General features: G+C 30.9%; 1 protein-coding gene across 1 annotated transcript; it reads right to left on the bottom strand.

Moving 5' to 3' along the window:
• Nucleotides 1-502: 502 nt before the first annotated feature.
• Nucleotides 503-17,128, bottom strand: LOC130957181 (uncharacterized). The gene is made up of 3 exons (XM_057884051.1): nt 16,718-17,128; nt 15,848-16,582; nt 503-562 (listed from the first exon to the last, which is right to left on the bottom strand). The coding sequence occupies exons 1-3, from the start codon at nt 17,126-17,128 to the stop codon at nt 503-505; spliced, it is 1,206 nt and encodes a 401-aa protein (XP_057740034.1).
• Nucleotides 17,129-21,809: the final 4,681 nt, after the last annotated feature.

Raw genomic sequence — 21,809 nt, 5'->3', positions numbered from 1 at the left:
TCAATCTCATGAGGCATTTGGGAAGTTAGCACAAATGCAAGCCGAAACCATGAGGGCTCTCAATGAGTTTACAACCCTCCAAGATGCAAGATATGAAGTCCAAGCCGATTACAACATTAATAGTCAAATCAAGCTGAACTATATTGGAGAACATCTGAACACCATGGATCCAGCATTCCCAACGTTTGAAGAGTTCTTCAAAAAGAAAAGTGAAATAGAAGCAAACAAAGCCATGATGCTTGAAGATAGAGTAGAGGAAGCCATGAATAAAGCGGGGTTCTGGCGGGGTCAACAGCCAACAAACATGGACACAGGGAATGCCAGCAACCAAGTATATGAAAGAAGAAAGAAAAAGCATGACAAATGAAAGGTGGACTTGCTCCTTAATCATCACTACAAAAAAATTATGCATTCTATCTGTTTGAAGTGTCTTTGCATCTTTGAGAAGTTATTTTAATAGTCTTTGCATTATGTGTGTTCATCATAAAATAAGTAAGCTAGTTTAAGTTTGTGCTTGTGTGTTCACTTTCACTTGACTAAGAGCATGTTCTGTCCCCTGCATCTTTAATTCAATAAAAGAAATATTTGATTGTGAAATGAGATAGTTCTATGTTAGAAAGAAGTAGAATAATAGTAAGTGGTGGTATGTGTGTGATTGTATAAAAACTCACTTTTAGTGAATAAAGGGCTAGGATGTCTTTCTCTAAGAATAGAGTGATCTACTGTCTATGAATCTCAATAAGAAAATCCTTGATTCAAAAAAAAAATAAAAAGAAAGAAAGAAAAGAGATAGCCAAAAGATGGCAGAATCAAAGAAAACAAAAAAGGGAAACAAAGCTGGACACCAATAGCTTGAACCTTAAAAATATATGCCTGTGGTGTCTATGTATTAGGATCTGCTTGGACTACTAAGCTCTTTGGAGTGCTTCAACACTCGGTGACTTGGATTAACTAATCCGGGATCATCAGCTGAAAATCCACTATCAAGAGCAACCTAACTACAAGGCATTTAGTAACCAAAAAGGTGCTGGGCATCAATGTTTAAAGGGAAAGGTGAGCCAAGTGTCCATGGTGAATAATGTGTCAAGTATAAAGAAAAGAAAATGAACTTGCTACACATGACACTCAAATAAAGCTTTGAACAAAATAATAGCCAAGGATAAAGGAATAATGAGAGGTCATAGCAGTATGACACTTGAAGCTTAAAGGAGACTCTCTAAAGCCTAAGAATCAATAAGAAGTGAGTATGTGCATATCAACATAAAATCCCATGAACTATCAATAACATTCTGCTAGCATGAACATCTTTTTCCAATTCATTCTTTCTTCCTAATAATTCATTTCTTGCTTGGGGACAAGCAAGCTTTAAGTTTGGTGTTGTGATGACAAGTCATCTTAGCCTAGTTTCACTAGTCTTTTTCTTTTGTTTTCACTTGAATTGTGCACTTTCTTGAGGCTTAAGCAAGCCAATTTAGATAGATTTTCATGCTTCCTTTGATTGAATCAACCATAGATAAATTAATGCAATTTCATGAGGTTTGATGCCATAATTGGTGCATATTAGGATAGAATGATCATCTCATGATTTCAAGCATAGCTTTGATGTGTTTGGTTGATTTATGATAGGTGAAGAAAGCTTGGAAAAGGATTGAAGTGAGAAGGAATGGCTAGAAGCTAAGAGAAGACAAGGAAACAAATGAAATTGAACCAGGAAGAATGAAGTTGGAGTTGAAGTTAGCCCTTAAACGTTGGCACAAACTTTTGGACGAAAAGTTAGCCCCAACGCTAGCCCCCTAACTTGGAGGCTAACGTTGGAGATTTGAAATTCCTCCCAGGGTGCACCAAGTTTGCGCCAACGTTAGCCCCCTAACTTGGAGGCTAACGTTGGCATGAGAAATTCTCCCCAGGGTGTGCCAACGTTTGCGCCAACGTTAGCCCCCTAACTTGGAGGCTAACGTTGGCATAAGAATTGTTCTCCAGGGGCTGCCAACGTTTGCGCCAACGTTAGCCCCCTAACTTGGAGGCTAACGTTGGCGCCACTCCAACACAAAGCAAGGCCAACGTTAGGGTCAAAGTTAGCCCCCTAACGTTGGCACCAACGTGAGTGGCAGGAAATTGGTTTTGCTGTCATGAAAAGTTGGCCTCAAAGTTAGACCCCTAACTTTGAGGCTAACGTTGAATCCAACTTTGCAAAACTCACATCCGGTTCAATTGGTTCACTTGGGTTCCTCTCCAAACTTCAAGAGCATTCAACCAAGGCCTCTTTCAACCCAAATCCACCAAGAGCAAAGGCCCAACTCAAGGCTTGAAGATCAATTGAAGAAAGTGTATAAATAGGCTAGAATTCAATTTATTCGGGGAGCTTCCCTTTTGAGAATTTTTAGAGAGTTTTCTTTTCTGTTTTGGAAGCCGAAGTGATCTTTATTTCCTTAGTTTAATTGCTTTCAATTTCAATTACACTTGTCTTGGATCTTGGGTTGGAGAATTGAAGGAATTCTGTTTCAATCTCACCTTAGATCTCTCTTTTGATTTTCACTGCAATTTAATTTTCAGTTCGGTCAATTGCTTCTTCATCTAATCTCTTTGCAATTTACAATTCCATTGCTATTGTTCTTGTTGGATCTAGGAAGGCATTGAGATCTAGACTTGGTTTTCTAGTCTCTTGGGTCCTGAGATCTTGATTCATCTTTTCAATTTCCTGTTTCTTGCTTTATTTGTTTATTTACTTGTCTGTTTGAATCCGATTCAATCCCAATTCCCAATTACTTTTCTGTTTGATGCAATTTAATTACTCTTTGTTTAATTCCTGCAAATCCAAGTCCCAATCCCCTTTACATTTCAAGCCATTTATAATTCTTGTCATTTAAGATTCTTGCAATTTACATTACTTGCTCTTTAAGCTTCTGCCATTTAATTTCTTGTTCTTTAAGATTCAGCAATTTATTTCTTGTTCTCTTTACTTTCGATGCAATTTAAATTCTGCAAATCACCAATCAATCAACCAAATCTTGATTCGCTTGACTAAATCAACCACTAAACTAAAATTTCTCAATCCTTCAATCCCTGTGGGATCGACCTCACTCCCGTGAGTTTTTATTACTTGATGCGACCCGGTGCACTTGCCGGTTAGATCTGTGTGTTTTGGGAGAAATTCATTTCTCAAACCAAAAATATCCCATCACTTTCCAATACTTTTATGCACATGCTAAATTCTTCTTTAATTCCTTGTTTGTTTATGATCATGATACTTTATTGCTTTTGAATTCACAAAACTCAAGTTGGTAATCATAATGGCACAGCACCATGTTGTAATTTAGAAATCAAACTATGCCTTTTCATACACACATGCATACAGAGAAGGTAAAGACAATCATGCAGTTTATAGTGCTTGAAACAAATGAGAGGAAAAGGAACTTTACAACCTTGTAGTTCATCTTCTCTATTGTTGTCATTTTCCTCCCATTCTCCTCCTTCCCATACCAACTCAGAATGCTTGCTCATCCTCAAGCAACAATTAGAACAATGGCTATGGGCTAAGATGGATCATGAATATCTTACACAATGATATGTTAGTAGCACATGTGTTTTAAGCAAGCAAAATTAAAGATAACAATCAAGGCATAAGAGACAGAGACATTTTGATTGCATATATAAGAAGGTGTGCACAATACATTGAATAAAAGATAAGTGACACACTAAACTTAGTGTGACACTTTCACTTGGAACTGATGCAAGTATCTAGTGGATATGGGAACCAAATTTTTATTGCATAGCAACACCAAACTTAGAATGCAATCATATGTCAATTTATTTGAATACTAAGCAAATGAAACTGTTATATGTTAAGTACAATCACCAAGCCAAGAATCTGTCATGAATAAAGCTCTCTTGGTAATGTATTAACACACACAGTAAATAAGCAAACTAAAATGTGAGCATTTAAAAACAGAAAAATGACTAAAGAAAGTAGAAAGAAAAAGTGTCAAATTAAAAGAAAAAAATAAAACTGCAGAGGCATTATGATTATGCAGACAAGTAGTGTTGCTTGAATGAATTGCATAGAAAATAAGTGGCACACCAAACTTAGAATCTTGGTGTGTCACTTTCATTTTTGATTTGATGCAATCATCCAAAAATATTGAAAATAGTTGCAAGGCAACACCAAACTTAGAATGTAATCATATGCCAATTTATTGAAATTTAAACAAAGCATGGAGGAAAAATGTACCTACTATCTACCTGTTCTTCACTTTCTTCCTCTTCTTCCAGTTTTTTAAGAGGAATGACCTCAAAGGGGGAGAAGATTCAGCTAGTGTCCTTGTCTTGGCCTCTTCTCAGCAAGCTTCCTTTTGAATTTGGCTTGATTGAGCTTGCTTGCTAGACCAGGGACATGATTGGTGCTCTTGTTAGTTGTCTTCACTTCTTTGGATTCATGAATTGGTTGCTGTGTGATTTTTGGAGTTTGATCTTCATCCAAAGCTTTTTGAATTGGTGGTTCAATGAGCTTGTCCTTCATGTGCCTCTCTGTTTCCCTTGAGTTTGGACGTTCTTGATTGTCCTCCTCACTAGCTTGTTGATGAGCGGATAATTTATACGCTTTTTGGCATTGTTTTTAGGTAGTTTTTAGTAAGTTCAAGCTACTTTTAGGGATGTTTTCATTAGTTTTTATGTTAAATTCACATTTCTGGACTTTACTATGAGTTTGTGTGTTTTTCTGTGATTTCATGTAATTTCTGGCTGAAATTGAGGGATTTGAGCAAAATTCTGAAAAAAGGTTGACAAAAGGACTGCTGATGCTGTTGGAATCTGACCTCCCTGCACTCAAAATGGATTTTCTGGAGCTACAGAACTCCAAATGGCGCGCTCTCAACGGCGTTGGAAAGTAGACATCTAGAGCTTTCCAGAAATATATAATAGTCAATACTTTATTCAGAAATTGACGACGTAACTTGGCGTTGAACGCCAAGTACATGCTGCTGTCTGGAGTTAAACGCCAGAAACACGTCATGATCCGGAGTTGAACGCCCAAAACACGTTATAACTTGGAGTTCAACTCCAAGAGAAGCCTCAGCTCGTGGATAGATCAAGCTCAGCCCAAGCATACACCAAGTGGGCCCCGGAAGTAGATTTATGCATCAATTACTTACTCATGTAAACCCTAGTAGCTAGTCTAGTATATATAGGACATTTAACTATTGTATTAGACGTCTTTTGACCACGTTTCATCTTTGGTCTCAGTAAAAATCCAGCAATATCTAGTAAACAACAGATATGTAAATTTATTATATTTTTTAAATTTTAGACTAGAAAAATTTTTTTTCCAGTTGTAAAAAAATAAAGAATTCCAAAAATATCCAAAAAATAATAAAAATAAAAATTTTAAATTTTTTAAATTAATTTATTCTTAATTTGTGAACAAATGCAGCAAAAAAATTCAACTGTTTCGGTGTAGCATTATCCGGTGAATAAAAAATACAAAATATTTTTAAAAAAATTAAAAATTTTAAAAAACTAAATTTTTTATTTTTGAATTTTTAAATTTCATTATTAAATGTTTTTTATTTAAATAATAAAAAAATCCAGCAATATCTAGTAAACAACAGATATGTAAATTTATTATATTTTTTAAATTTTAGAGTAAAAAAAATTTCTTCCAGTTGTGAAAAAATAAAGAATTCCAAAAATATCCAAAAAATAATAAAAATTAAAATTTTAAATTTTTTAAATTAATTTATTATTAATTTGTGAACAAGTGTAGCAAAAAAAATTCAACTGTTTCGGTGTAGCATTATCCGGTGAATAAAAAATACAAAATATTTTTAAAAAATTAAAAATTTTAAAAAACTAAATTTTTTATTTTTGAATTTTTAAATTACATTATTAAATGTTTTTTATTTAAATAATAAAAAAAGTACAGCAATATCTAGTAAACAATAGATCTGTAAATTTATTATTTTTTTAATATTTAAACTTAAAAAAATATTTTTTTCTAATTGTAAATTTATTATTTTTTTCCAGTTGTAAAGAAATAAAAAATTCCAAAAATATACAAAAAATTAAAAAATTAAAATTTTAAATTTTTTAAATTAATTTATTCTTAATTTGTGAACAAATGCAGCAAAAAAAGTCAATTGTATTGGTGTAGCATTATCCGGTGAATAAAAAATAAAAAATATTTTAAAAAAAATTAAAAATTTTAAAAACTAAATTTTTTATTTTTTAATTTTTAAATTATATTATTAAATGTTTTTATTTAAATAATAAAAAAATAAAGTCCAGTAATATCTAGTAAACAACATATCTGTAAATTTATTATTTTTTTAATTTTTAAAATATAAAAATATTTCTTACTAATTGTAAAAAAATAAAAAATTTAAAATTTGGAATTTTTTAAATTAATTTATTCTTAATTTGTGAACAAGTGCAGTAAAACAAAAGTCAACTGTTTTGGTGTAGCATTATCCGGTGAATAAAAAATAAAAAATATTTTTAAAAAAATTAAAAATTTTAATAAACTAAATTTCTTATTTTTGAATTTTTAAATTATATTGTTAAACGTTTTTTATTTAAATAATAAAAATGGTCCAGCAATATCAAGTAAGCAACAAATTTGTAAATTTATTATTTTTTTAAATTTTAGACTAAAAAAATTTTTTTCCAGTTGTAAAAAAATAAAGAATTCCAAAAATATCCAAAAATAAAAAAATTAAAATTTTAAATTTTTTAAATTAATTTATTCTTAGTTTGTGAACAAGTGCAGTAAAAAAAAGTCAACTATTTCGGTGTAGCATTATCTGGCGAATAAAAAATAAAAAATATTTTTAAAAAAATTAAAAATTTTAAAAAACCAAATTTTTTATTTTTGAATTTTTAAATTACATTATTAAATTTTTTTATTTAAATAATAAAAAAATCCAGCAATATCTAGTAAACAACAGATATGTAAATTTATTATATTTTTTAAATTTTAGACTAGAAAAATTTTTTTCCAGTTGTAAAAAAATAAAGAATTCCAAAAATATCCAAAAAATAATAAAAATAAAAATTTTAAATTTTTTAAATTAATTTATTCTTAGTTTGTGAACAAGTGCAGCAAAAAAAATTCAACTGTTTCGGTGTAGCATTATCCGGTGACTAAAAAATACAAAATATTTTTAAAAAAATTAAAAATTTTAAAAAACTAAATTTTTTATTTTTGAATTTTTAAATTTCATTATTAAATGTTTTTTATTTAAATAATAAAAAAATCCAGCAATATCTAGTAAACAACAGATATGTAAATTTATTATATTTTTTAAATTTTAGAGTAAAAAAAATTTTTCCAGTTGTGAAAAAATAAAGAATTCGAAAAATATCCAAAAAATAATAAAAATTAAAATTTTAAATTTTTTAAATTAATTTATTCTTAATTTGTGAACAAGTGTAGCAAAAAAAATTCAACTGTTTCGGTGTAGCAATATCCGGTGAATAAAAAATAAAAAATATTTTTAAAAAATTAAAAATTTTAGAAAACTAAATTTTTTATTTTTGAATTTTTAAATTACATTATTAAATGTTTTTTATTTAAATAATAAAAAAAGTCCAGCAATATCTAGTAAACAATAGATCTGTAAATTTATTATTTTTTTAATATTTAAACTTAAAAAAATATTTTTTTCTAATTGTAAATTTATTATTTTTTTCCAGTTGTAAAGAAATAAAAAATTCCAAAAATATACAAAAAATAAAAAATTAAAATTTTAAATTTTTTAAATTAATTTATTCTTAATTTGTGAACAAATGCAGCAAAAAAAGTCAATTGTCTTGGTGTAGCATTATCCGGTGAATAAAAAATAAAAAATATTTTAAAAAATTAAAAATTTTAAAAACTAAATTTTTTTATTTTTTAATTTTTAAATTATATTATTAAATTTTTTTATTTAAATAATAAAAAAATAAAGTCCAGTAATATCTAGTAAACAACAGATCTGTAAATTTATTATTTTTTTAATATTTAAACTTAAAAAAATTTTTTTCCAATTGTAAAAAAATAAAAAATTCCAAAAATATCTAAAAATAAAAAAATTAAAATTTTAAATTTTTTAAATTAATTTATTCTTAGTTTGTGAACAAGTGCAGTAAAAAAAAGCCAACTATTTCGGTGTAGCATTATCTGGCGAATAAAAAATAAAAAATATTTTTAAAAAAATTAAAAATTTTAAAAAACCAATTTTTTTATTTTTGAATTTTTAAATTACATTATTAAATTTTTTTATTTAAATAATAAAAAAATCCAGCAATATCTAGTAACACAACAGATATGTAAATTTATTATATTTTTTAAATTTTAGACTAGAAAAAATTTTTTTCCAGTTGTAAAAAAATAAAGAATTCCAAAAATATCCAAAAAATAATAAAAATTAAAATTTTAAATTTTTTAAATTAATTTATTCTTAATTTGTGAACAAGTGCAGCAAAAAAAATTCAACTGTTTCGATGTAGCATTATCCGGTGAATAAAAAATACAAAATATTTTTAAAAAAATCAAAAATTTTAAAAAACTAAATTTTTCATTTTTGAATTTTTAAATTACATTATTAAATGTTTTTTATTTATATAATAAAAAAAAAGTCCAGCAATATCTAGTAAACAACATATTTGTAAATTTATTATTTTTTTAATATTTAAACTTAAAAAAAATTTTTTCCAGTTGTAAAAAAATAAAGAATTCCAAAAATATCCAAAAATAAAAAATTAAAATTTTAAATTTTTTAAATTAATTTATTCTTAGTTTGTGAACAAGTGCAGTAAAAAAAAGTCAACTATTTCGGTGTAGCATTATCTGGCGAATAAAAAATAAAAAATATTTTTAAAAAAATTAAAAATTTTAAAAACCAATTTTTTTATTTTTGAATTTTTAAATTACATTATTAAATTTTTTTATTTAAATAATAAAAAAATCCAGCAATATCTAGTAAACAACAGATATGTAAATTTATTATATTTTTTAAATTTTAGACTAAAAAAATTTTTTTTCCAGTTGTAAAAAAATAAAGAATTCCAAAAATATCCAAAAAATAATAAAAATTAAAATTTTAAATTTTTTAAATTAATTTATTCTTAATTTGTGAACAAGTGCAGCAAAAAAAATTCAACTGTTTCGGTGTAGCATTATCCGGTGAATAAAAAATACAAAATATTTTTAAAAAAATTAAAAATTTTAAAAAACTAAATTTTTTATTTTTGAATTTTTAAATTACATTATTAAATGTTTTTTATTTATATAATAAAAAAAGTCCAGCAATATCTAGTAAACAACAGATCTGTAAATTTATTATTTTTTTAATATTTAAACTTAAAAAAATATTTTTTTTCTAACTGTAAATTTATTATTTTTTTCCAGTTTTAAAGAAATAAAAAATTCCAAAAATATACAAAAAATAAAAAAATTAAAATTTTAAATTTTTTAAATTAATTTATTCTTAATTTGTGAACAAATGCAGCAAAAAAAGTCAACTGTATTGGTGTAGCATTATCCGGTGAATAAAAAATAAAAAATATTTTTAAAAAAATTAAAAATTTTAAAAACTAAATTTTTTTATTTTTGAATTTTTAAATTATATTATTAAATGTTTTTATTTAAATAATAAAAAAAAAGTCCAGTAATATCTAGTAAACAACAGATCTGTAAATTTATTATTTTTTTAATTTTTAAAATAAAAAAATATTTTTTTCTAATTGTAAAAAAATAAAAATTTAAAATTTGAAATTTTTAAATTAATTTATTCTTAATTTGTGAACAAGTGCAGTAAAAAAAGTCAACTGTTTAGGTGTAGCATTATCCGGTGAATAAAAAATAAAAAATATTTTTAAAAAAATTAAAAATTTTAAAAAACTAAATTTCTTATTTTTGAATTTTTAAATTATATTATTAAACATTTTTTATTTAAATAATAAAAAAGGTCCAGCAATATCAAGTAAGCAACAAATTTGTAAATTTATTATTTTTTTAAATTTTAGACTAAAAAAAATTTTTTTTCCAGTTGTAAAAAAATAAAGAATTCCAAAAATATCCAAAAATAAAAAAATTAAAATTTTAAATTTTTTAAATTAATTTATTCTTAGTTTGTGAACAAGTGCAGTAAAAAAAGTCAACTATTTCGGTCTAGCATTATCCGGCGAATAAAAAATAAAAAATATTTTTAAAAAAGTAAAAATTTTAAAAAACCAATTTTTTTATTTTTGAATTTTTAAATTACATTATTAAATTTTTTTATTTAAATAATAAAAAAATCAGCAATATCTAGTAAACAACAGATCTGTAAATTTATTATTTTTTTAATATTTAAACTTAAAAAAATATTTTTTTTTCTAATTGTAAATTTATTATTTTTTTCCAGTTGTAAAGAAATTAAAAATTCCAAAAATATACAAAAAAATAAAAAAATTAAAATTTTAAATTTTTTAAATTAATTTATTCTTAATTTGTGAACAAATGCAGCAAAAAAAGTCAACTGTATTGGTGTAGCATTATCCGGTGAATAAAAAATAAAAAATATTTTTAAAAAAATTAAAAATTTTAAAAACTAAGTTTTTTTTATCTTTTAATTTTTAAATTACATTATTAAATGTTTTTATTTAAATAATAAAAAAATAAAGTCCAGTAATATCTAGTAAACAACAGATCTGTAAATTTATTATTTTTTTAATTTTTAAAATATAAATTTTTTTTCTAATTGTAAAAAAATAAAGAATTTAAAATTTGGAATTTTTTAAATTAATTTATTCTTAATTTGTGAACAAGTGCAGTAAAAAAAGTCAACTGTTTGGGTGTAGCATTATCCGGTGAATAAAAAATAAAAAATATTTTTAAAAAAATTAAAAATTTTAAAAAACTAAATTTCTTATTTTTGAATTTTTAAATTATATTATTAAACGTTTTTTATTTAAATAATAAAAAAGGTCCAGCAATATCAAGTAAGCAACAAATTTGTAAATTTATTATTTTTTTAAATTTTAGACTAAAAAAATTTTTTTTGTCAGTTGTAAAAAAATAAAGAATTCCAAAAATATCCAAAAATAAAAAAATTAAAATTTTAAATTTTTTAAATTAATTTATTCTTAGTTTGTGAAAAAGTGCAGTAAAAAAAAGTCAACTATTTCGGTGTAGCATTATCCGGCGAATAAAAAATAAAAAATATTTTTAAAAAACTTAAAAATCTTAAAAAACCAAATTTTTTATTTTTGAAGTTTTAAATTACATTATTAAATTTTTTATTTAAATAATAAAAAAATCCAGCAATATCTAGTAAACAACAGATTTGTAAATTTATTATTTTTTTTAAATTTTAGACTAAAAATTTTTTTCCAGTTGTAAAAAAATAAAGAATTCCAAAAATATCCAAAAATAAAAAAATTAAAATTTTAAATTTTTTAAATTAATTTATTCTTAGTTTGTGAACAAGTGCAGTAAAAAAAAGTCAACTATTTCGGTGTAGCATTATCTGGCGAATAAAAAATAAAAAATATTTTTAAAAAAATTAAAAATTTTAAAAAACCAATTTTTTTATTTTTGAATTTTTAAATTACATTATTAAATTTTTTTTATTTAAATAATAAAAAAATCCAGCAATATCTAGTAACACAACAGATATGTAAATTTATTATATTTTTTAAATTTTAGACTAGAAAAAATTTTTTTCCAGTTGTAAAAAAATAAAGAATTCCAAAAATATCCAAAAAATAATAAAAATTAAAATTTTAAATTTTTTAAATTAATTTATTCTTAATTTGTGAACAAGTGTGATGTGCGGAAAACGATCCGACACAAAACTCACCAGCAAGTATACTGGGTCGCATCAAGTAGTAATAACTCACTTAGAGTGAGGTTGATCCCACAGGGATTGATCGATCAAGCAACTTTAGTGGGTGATTAGTTTAGTCAAGCTAACATTGAGTGAATTGTGTGAAAAGTGACCGACAGAAAGTAAATTGCAAGAATTAAAAGTGCAGAAGCTAAATTGGACAGAAACTTAAATGTGCGGAAGCGTAAATGACAAGAAATGTAAATTGCAGTGAATGTAAAGGGGAGTGGGTGCTGGAAATTAAAGAAGGCAGTAATTCAAGCAACTGAAAATTTAAATTGCAGGAAGAATAAAGGAGTTGGGGTGCTGGGGATTAAAACTAAACAAGAGAATTCAAAGTGCAATCAAACAGAGAATTAAAAGATGCAGCATATTCAAATGGATTTGGAAAATCACTTGTAGAATCAAAACACAAAGCAGCTTGGCTCAATTGCAAAATCTAAAAGAGAAATTGAAGATCTCAGGGGCTCAATGAGACTAGAAAACAAGTCTAGATCTCAAGTCCTTCCTTGATCCAACAAAGAATAATTTGCAAAAGAAATAAAGATGAAAGCAGTAAACAGAGTGTTGATTCAAATCCTTAATTCACTGAAATTTTGTAGAAGAAGAACAAGAGAAATCTCAAAGTGAGAATGAAACAGAATTCCTTCAATTCTCCAACCCAAGATCCAAGCTAGTGCAATTGAAATTAAAAGCAAGAAAACTAAGAGGAAGAGAACTCAATTCTCCTTCCCCAAGACTCAGAATTATAAAGGCAATAACTAGAAATGTAAAAGTGAGCTCTCTGTAACTATTCTAAAAATTCTAAAAAGAAAAGCTCTCCGAAAACTCTTAAATGAAAACTAAAAAGAAAAGCTCCCCTAAAACTTCAAATCCTAAGCTATTTATACACTTTCTTCTAATGATCTTCAAGCCTTGAATTGGGCCTTGGCCTTGATGGAATTGGGTTGATAGTGGCTTCCGTTGATTGCTCTTGGTGTTGGGAAGAAATCCACTTGTGAACCCGGCCATGTAACTTTCACGTTTGAGCCAACGTTTGAGGTCAAACGTTGACTCAAACGTTGCCGTGTGAACAATGATGCAGAGGCCTAAAATGCTGTCATCCACGTTTGGCTCAACGTTTGAGGTCAAACGTGAGCTCAAACGTGGATTTTCCCACGCCTTCTTTTTGGCCAACGTTTGGCCCAACGTTTGAGGTCAAACGTTGGCGCAAACGTGGCTCAATTAGCTCGTCAGTCAGGGGTGTTCTTCCATGCTCCTTCTTGCCAAAATGTAGCCAACGTTTAACTTCACGTTTGAGGTCAAACGGTGGCTCAAACATTGCTGTGCCCAGGAGCTCTTTCTTCCTTTTTGGCGCCAACGTTTGCCTCAACGTTTGAGGTCAAACGTTGGCGCAAACGTGCCTTCCCCTGGTGCCATTTTTCTTAGCCAACGTTTAGGCTTTCCTGGGTGTTGATTTCAGCCATGCCAACGTTTGCCTCCAAGTTTGAGGTCAAACTTGGTCGCAAACGTTGGCCTCCCCTGGTGCATGTGTTATGCCAATAAATGCTAATATTCATTCATTTGTTCATTGGCAATTAAAAATCATGCATGTATTCATTAATTAATTAATAAAGCCAATTGCATTAACGTTGAAAGGGCTTGATATGTTCTTTAGCCAATTTGACTTTAATATTGCATGCTTTTATTGGCTTTATTAATTAATGCCAATGTATTAACGTAGCATTTCATTCTTTAATGATCAAATGCTTTATACATGCATTAATTTTTATTAGCAATGCTAATTAATGAACTTGAACGTTCATTCATGTAATGCCATGATGCATGCATAAGCATTAATGCATGTCAATTCATGATGCCAAGGAACAAATGGTCATGGGCCACGCTTTTTCCTTCCTTAGGCCACGCTTCTTTTGTTTCTTTCTTTTCTTCACCTACAAGTAATCAAAACAACCAATTAAAGTATCACAAAATTCACAAGGTTTATAAATCAATTAATTATCAATTAAATTTAGCTTAAACCTCATGATTTTGTATCAATTAAAGGGTGGTTGATTGATTCAAAGAAACCATGCACTTCCAATCCAAATTACTAACTTATAGTGCAAGAAAGTGCATAAAACTTATTGGAATCAAAGAAAAAGACTGGTAAAACTAGGCTAAGATGACTTGTCATCACAACACCAAACTTAAAGCTTGCTTGTCCCCAAGCAAGAAAAGAATTTATTGATAAAAAGAATGAAATGGAAGAGGATGTTTATGCTAGCAGAGTATTATTGGTAGCTCATGGGGTTTTATGCAGATATATGGCTACTCACTTCTTATTGACATTTAGGCCTAGAAAGTCTCCTCCAAGCATCAAGCAACACACTGCTATGACCTCTCATTATTCCTTTGTCCTTGGTTACTATTTTTTTTCTATAAGCTTTAGTTCAGTGTCATGTGTAGCAAGCTCTTTTTTTTTTCTTTATTTATGCTTGACACATTATTCACTATAGACACTTGGCTCACATTCCTTCTTAGAACATTGATGCCCAGCACCTCTTTGGGTTACTAAATGCCTTGTAGTTAGGTTGCTCTTGATAGTGGACTTTCAGTTGATAATCCCGGGTTAGTTAACCCAAGTTACCAAGTGTTAATGCACTCCAAAGAACTTAATAATCCAAGCAGATCCTAGTACAAAGACACCACAGGCATATACTCTAAGGTTCAAGCTATTGGTGTCTAGCTTTATTTCTTCTTTCTTTTGTTCTTGTTGCTACCATTTTTGGCTTTTCTCATTTCATTTTTCTTTTCAGCCAAGGACTTTTTATTTACTTGAGATTCATAGACAGTGAGCTACTTTCTACTTAAAAAGAAAACATTCTATTCCTTTTATTCACTAATAGTGAGTTACCACACAATCACACATATATGCCACCACTTACTATTATTTGACTTCTAGCTAGTAATGAACCATCTTACTTCATGTTTCAAACATTTCTTTTATTGAATTGCAAAGACTTAGGGGACAAAACATGCATTAGTTAAGTGAAAGTAAATACACAAGCACACACTTAGACTAGCTTACTTATTGACAATACTATTTAAGATGCATAACTACTGAACTAACAGTTACTGCTAAGATGAGCATATTCAAACTTCAAATTTAGAAAACTTGCATGCTAAAGGAGTTAAGTGACAATACAACCTTTTGGTGGCTTCTTCTTCTTACTCTCGACTGATGGTGTGAAGTCCTCCCAAGAAAGTGTTTGAATTCCTATAAAGTTCATGGAAGTTGCTTCTTTCTCAAGCCCTTAGGTAACTTGTTAGTGTGCAGAATTTTCTTGTAGGCTTTTGAACTTACTTTGGTGTGTGAACACCAAACTTAGTTCCTTGCCACCTTTCTCATGCATCAAAATAACTATATGTGAAATCCTCCTATCTTTGTTAAAGACAATAAAAACTAGAAAAACTAAAAAGTACACAATTGGTTAATTAGTTTATCTGATTACTCGGAGCTAGCATCCATGTATGCAGAAGGTGAGAATGTACTTTTAAATGAGAATTTGGTGAAACACCAAACTTAGAATCTTTCATTCTCTCTTAATTTATTTTGGTGTGCAACACCAAACTTAGCTCCTTGCAATATAGATAAGTCTAATTAACCCTTTTATTGAAATAGCTATGAAAAGTGAACTACCTCAGGTTGGATTGCCTCCCAACAAGCGCTTCTTTATTGTCATTAGCTTGACATCAATCCACTTAGATCATGGGGGTTGAAGATCATAGTGCCTCAGCTTTTCTCCTCTTACTGTGAACTTCCTTCCGGTCTCCTTTTTGATGATCTCTAGGTGTTCAAGTGAAAGGACCCGGTTTACAGTGTAGTATTCGGATGATTGTGGGGACACCTTCATTGGTTGGGTGTTTAACACTACTTTATCCCCTGGTGAAAAGCCTTCAGTAGGGATCTTCTTGTTTCTCCACCCTCTTGGCCTCTTCTTCTTTTCTTTCTCAAAAGATACTCCCTGCCTTGGTGGTTCCTTATCTGAGATGTTGAATTTCTCATCTGGAGGTTTTGGATCTGGTTCCTCCTTGATTTCTTTGGTCTGTTGCACCATCTCTACTTCTTTCAAGCATGGATTTGGAAGTCTTGGAGCTAACTCATTGACTACCTCCTTCAAACTTTGATCTCTGGCCTTATCCTCCGTACACTCTTCTTCTTGAGTGGGCTCATGTGGGGTTTTAAACACATGGAATGCTAGGTGCTCATCATGCACTCTCAGCAACAATTCCCCTTTTTCAACATCTATCAGTGCTCTGCCCGTAGCAAGAAAAGGCCTCCCTAGGATGATGGGGGTGTTAGGGTCCTCCTCCATATCCAGAATGACAAAATCAGCTAGGAGAAGAAATTTTCCCACTTTTACCAGCACATTCTCTACAACTCCAACTGCTTGCTGGATGGATTTGTCAGCCATTTGAAGGAGTATTCGTGTGGATTTCAGCTCACAAATTCGAAGTTTCCTCATTAGAGACAAAGGCATCAAGTTTATGCTTGCACCAAGGTCACAGAATGACTTTTCAATTGTTATGTCTCCTATAGTGCAAGGTATATAAAAACTCCCAGGATCATCTTTCTTCTCTGGTAACTCTCTTTGGAGAATAGCACTACATTCCTTTGTCATCTCAACAATTTGTCCTTCTTTTAGGGACTTTTTCTTTGTCAGCACTTCCTTCATAAATTTGGCATACACTGGCATCTGTTCAAGTGCTTCTAAGAAAGGAATATTGATGCTGAGGGTCTTGAATATGTCCAGGAACTTTGAGTATTGCTTATCCTCATTCTCTTTTTTGAACCTCTGAGGGTATGGAAGTTTGGGGATATGTGGCTTCACCCTTTCCTTCTTCTCTTGTAGTTGTGTTTCAAGAATGTCCTTATCTCTCTTTGAGCTTTTTGCATTCTTGATTTTCTGATCCTCTTCACTTCTCTCTTCTGTCTCTCCTTGTGGAACTTCTCTGTTGTGTTCTTCCTGATTGATGGCTTTCTTCTCACTTTCCACTATGATTGCTTTACACTCCTCCCACTTTGTAGCTTTTCCTTTATCCCGTGGGTGGTCTTGAGTGGCACTTGGGGATGCATCTGTAATTCGTTTAGCCATTTGTTCCATATGCCTCTCGAGATTTTTTATTGAAGCTTCTTGGTTTTTGCTTGTTGTGGCTTGATCTTTTCTTGCTGCTTCTTGATCTTTTCTTGCTGCTTCTTGATCTTGTCTTGCCATCTCTTGATTTTTCATGAGTTTCTCCATCATTGTCTCTTGGTGCTTCATCATCTTTTCTATCAATGTCTCCAAGTTGGAGATCCTTTGAGTGTCTTGTGATGTTTGTGGCTGGTTGTGGGGTGTTGAAGGTTGATGGTGGGTGTTTTGGTTAGTGGTTTGGTTATTGGGTGGACAGTAGCTAGAATTTGAGTGGTTGTTTTGGGGTTTTCTATATGGATTGGGGTTAGTGTTTTGCTGGTTGTGATTTTGGTTGTTTCTTGAGTTGTTTTGGTTTGAATTTTGTTGCCATGGTTGCTGATTTTGAGTGTGGTTATCTCCCCATCTTATGTTTGGATGGTTCTTCCAGGATGGATTGTAGATGTCACCATAGATTTCATTTTGGCCGGAGCTTCGGTTATGCACATATTGAGGTTGTTCCTGCTGCTGATCTTCTTGGTTTTCTTTATTTTGCCCCCATTTGGTTGATGGTTGGCTTGTATTCACTGCTGCAACTTGCAGGCTATCAATCCTCTTGTTCATTTGCTCAAATTGTTGTTGAATTTGCTGCTGCATCATCTTGTTTTGAGCCAAGATTGAGTCCACTCCTTCTAGCTCCATTACTCCTCTCCTTTGTGATGGTTGGCGGTTTCTTTGATGAGCAAAGAAATATTGGTTGTTAGCCACCATATCAATGAGATTTTGAGCTTCCTCTGCAGTTTTCATGAGTTGCAAAGAACCTCCAGCTGAATGATCCAAAGCTTCCTGGGATTTCAATGTTAAGCCCTCATAGAAATTCTGCAGCTTATCCCACTCAGTGAACATTTCAGGAGGACATTTCCTGATTAGAGCCTTGTATCTCTCCCAAGCCTCATGGATGGGTTCAGACTCCATTTGTGTAAATGTTTGTACCTCAGTCTTCAACCTTATGATCCTTTGAGGTGGGTAAAATTTGGCAAGGAACTTGGTTACCAAATCATCCCAATTGTTGATGCTGTCTCTTGGAAATGATTCCAACCATTGAGTGGCCTTGTCTCTGAGAGAAAATGGGAATAGCAATAGCTTGTAGCTGTCAGGAGGCACACCATTGGTTTTGACAGTGTTACAAATCCTCAGGAAGGTGGATAGGTGCTGGTTTGGATCTTCCAAGGGGCCTCCTCCATAAGAACAATTGTTCTGCACCAAGGTGATGAGTTGGGGCTTCAATTCAAAGTTATTTGCATCGACATTTGGGGTAAGGATGCTACTCCCACAATGCCTTGGATTAGCAAATGTATATGAAGCCAAGACTCTCCTCTGGGGTTGACCATTGTTGTTGGCCATTCTCACTGGTGGATTTGTTGGATTCGTTGAGTGTTCCTCCAATTCATGATATTCTTCATCTGATTCTTCCTCTCCAGCAACATTTTTTCTCTTGCTTCTCTTCTTAGCCTTTGGAGGATTCTTTCGTCAGTTTCATGAAAGGTAGGGATCTCTCTTCTTGTATCTGACATACAAGCAAAACACAAGAATCACATAATACTAGAAAAGCAATAACACTTTAATCCATGGCTGAAGTGAAATATTAGTTAGCTTAGGCAAAAATTCAAACAGTTAGCGTGTTAGTCAAAAGTTAAAGAAACAGAAAAGAAAAAATGCTTGATCTAGATCTCCACTTCACTTAATCATTGTCAATCTATTTCAATCCCCGGCAACGGCGCCAAAAACTTGATGTGCGGAAAACGATCCGACACAAAACTCACCGGCAAGTATACCGGGTCACATCAAGTAGTAATAACTCACTTAGAGTGAGGTCGATCCCACAGGGATTGATGGATCAAGCAACTTTAGTGGGTGATTAGTTTAGTCAAGCTAACATTGAGTGAATTGTGTGAAAAGTGACCGACAGAAAGTAAATTGCAAGAATTAAAAGTGCAGAAGCTAAATTGGACAGAAACTTAAATGTGCGGAAGCGTAAATGACAAGAAATGTAAATTGCAGTGAATGTAAAGGGGAGTGGGTGCTGGAAATTAAAGAAGGCAGTAATTCAAGCAACTGAAAATTTAAATTGCAGGAAGAATAAAGGAGTTGGGGTGCTGGGGATTAAAACTAAACAAGAGAATTCAAAGTGCAATCAAACAGAGAATTAAAAGATGCAGCATATTCAAATGGATTTGGAAAATCACTTGTAGAATCAAAACAGAAAGCAGCTTGGCTCAATTGCAAAATCTAAAAGAGAAATTGAAGATCTCAGGGGCTCAATGAGACTAGAAAACAAGTCTAGATCTCAAGTCCTTCCTTGATCCAACAGAGAATAATTTGCAAAAGAAATAAAGATGAAAGCAGTAAACAGAGTGTTGATTCAAATCCTTAATTCACTGAAATTTTGTAGAAGAAGAACAAGAGAAATCTCAAAGTGAGAATGAAACAGAATTCCTTCAATTCTCCAACCCAAGATCCAAGCTAGTGCAATTGAAATTAAAAGCAAGAAAACTAAGAGGAAGAGAACTCAATTCTCCTTCCCCAAGACTCAGAATTATAAAGGCAATAACTAGAAATGTAAAAGTGAGCTCTCTGTAACTATTCTAAAAATTCTAAAAAGAAAAGCTCTCCGAAAACTCTTAAATGAAAACTAAAAAGAAAAGCTCCCCTAAAACTTCAAATCCTAAGCTATTTATACACTTTCTTCTAATGATCTTCAAGCCTTGAATTGGGCCTTGGCCTTGATGGAATTGGGTTGATAGTGGCTTCCGTTGATTGCTCTTGGTGTTGGGAAGAAATCCACTTGTGAACCGGGCCATGTAACTTTCACGTTTGAGCCAACGTTTGAGGTCAAACGTTGACTCAAACGTTGCCGTGTGAACAATTATGCAGAGCCCATTCTTGCTGTCATCCACGTTTGGCTCAACGTTTGAGGTCAAACGTGAGCTCAAACGTGGATCTCCCCATGCCTTCTTTGTGGCCAACGTTTGGCCCAGCGTTTGAGGTCAAACGTTTGCGCAAACGTGGCTCAATTAGCTCATCAACCAGGGTTGTTCTTCCATGCTCCTTCTTGCCAAAATGTAGCCAACGTTTGACTTCACGTTTGAGGTCAAACGGTGGCTCAAACGTTGCTGTGCCTAGGAGCTCTTTCTTCCTTTTTGGCGCCAACGTTTGCCTCAACGTTTGAGGTCAAACGTTGGCGCAAACGTTGAGGCTTTCCTGGGTGTTGATTTCAGCCATGCCAACGTTTGCCTCCAAGTTTGAGGCAAACTTGGTCGCAAACGTTGGCCTCCCCTGGTGCATGTGTTATGCCAATAAATGCTAATATTCATTCATTTGTTCATTGGCAATTAAAAATCATGCATGTATTCATTAATTAATTAATAAAGCCAATTGCATTAACGTTGAAAGGGCTTGATATGTTCTTTAGCCAATTTGACTTTAATATTGCATGCTTTTATTGGCTTTATTAATTAATGCCAATGTATTAACGTAGCATTCATTCTTTAATGATCAAATGCTTTATACATGCATTAATTTTTATTAGCAATGCTAATTAATGAACTTGAACGTTCATTCATGTAATGCCATGATGCATGCATAAGCATTAATGCATGTCAATTCATGATGCCAAGGAACAAATGGTCATGGGCCACGCTTTTTCCTTCCTTAGGCCACGCTTCTTTTGTTTCTTTCTTTTCTTCACCTACAAGTAATCAAAACAACCAATTAAAGTATCACAAAATTCACAAGGTTTATAAATCAATTAATTATCAATTAAATTTAGCTTAAACCTCATGATTTTGTATCAATTAAAGGGTGGTTGATTGATTCAAAGAAACCATGCACTTCCAATCCAAATTACTAACTTATAGTGCAAGAAAGTGCATAAAACTTATTGGAATCAAAGAAAAAGACTGGTAAAACTAGGCTAAGATGACTTGTCATCACAACACCAAACTTAAAGCTTGCTTGTCCCCAAGCAAGAAAAGAATTTATTGATAAAAAGAATGAAATGGAAGAGGATGTTTATGCTAGCAGAGTATTATTGGTAGCTCATGGGGTTTTATGCAGATATATGGCTACTCACTTCTTATTGACATTTAGGCCTAGAAAGTCTCCTCCAAGCATCAAGCAACACACTGCTATGACCTCTCATTATTCCTTTGTCCTTGGTTACTATTTTTTTTCTATAAGGTTTAGTTCAGTGTCATGTGTAGCAAGCTCTTTTTTTTCTTTATTTATGCTTGACACATTATTCACTATAGACACTTGGCTCACATTCCTTCTTAGAACATTGATGCCCAGCACCTCTTTGGGTTACTAAATGCCTTGTAGTTAGGTTGCTCTTGATAGTGGACTTTCAGTTGATAATCCCGGGTTAGTTAACCCAAGTTACCAAGTGTTAATGCACTCCAAAGAACTTAATAATCCAAGCAGATCCTAGTACAAAGACACCACAGGCATATACTCTAAGGTTCAAGCTATTGGTGTCTAGCTTTATTTCTTCTTTCTTTTGTTCTTGTTGCTACCATTTTTGGCTTTTCTCATTTCATTTTTCTTTTCAGCCAAGGACTTTTTATTTACTTGAGATTCATAGACAGTGAGCTACTTTCTACTTAAAAAGAAAACATTCTATTCCTTTTATTCACTAATAGTGAGTTACCACACAATCACACATATATGCCACCACTTACTATTATTTGACTTTTAGCTAGCAATGAACCATCTTACTTCATGTTTCAAACATTTCTTTTATTGAATTGCAAAG

Source organism: Arachis stenosperma, chromosome 10 (genome assembly GCF_014773155.1).
Source record: "Arachis stenosperma cultivar V10309 chromosome 10, arast.V10309.gnm1.PFL2, whole genome shotgun sequence".
Lineage (NCBI taxonomy): Eukaryota > Viridiplantae > Streptophyta > Magnoliopsida > Fabales > Fabaceae > Arachis > Arachis stenosperma.
This window is presented reverse-complemented; position numbering and strand designations above follow the sequence as displayed.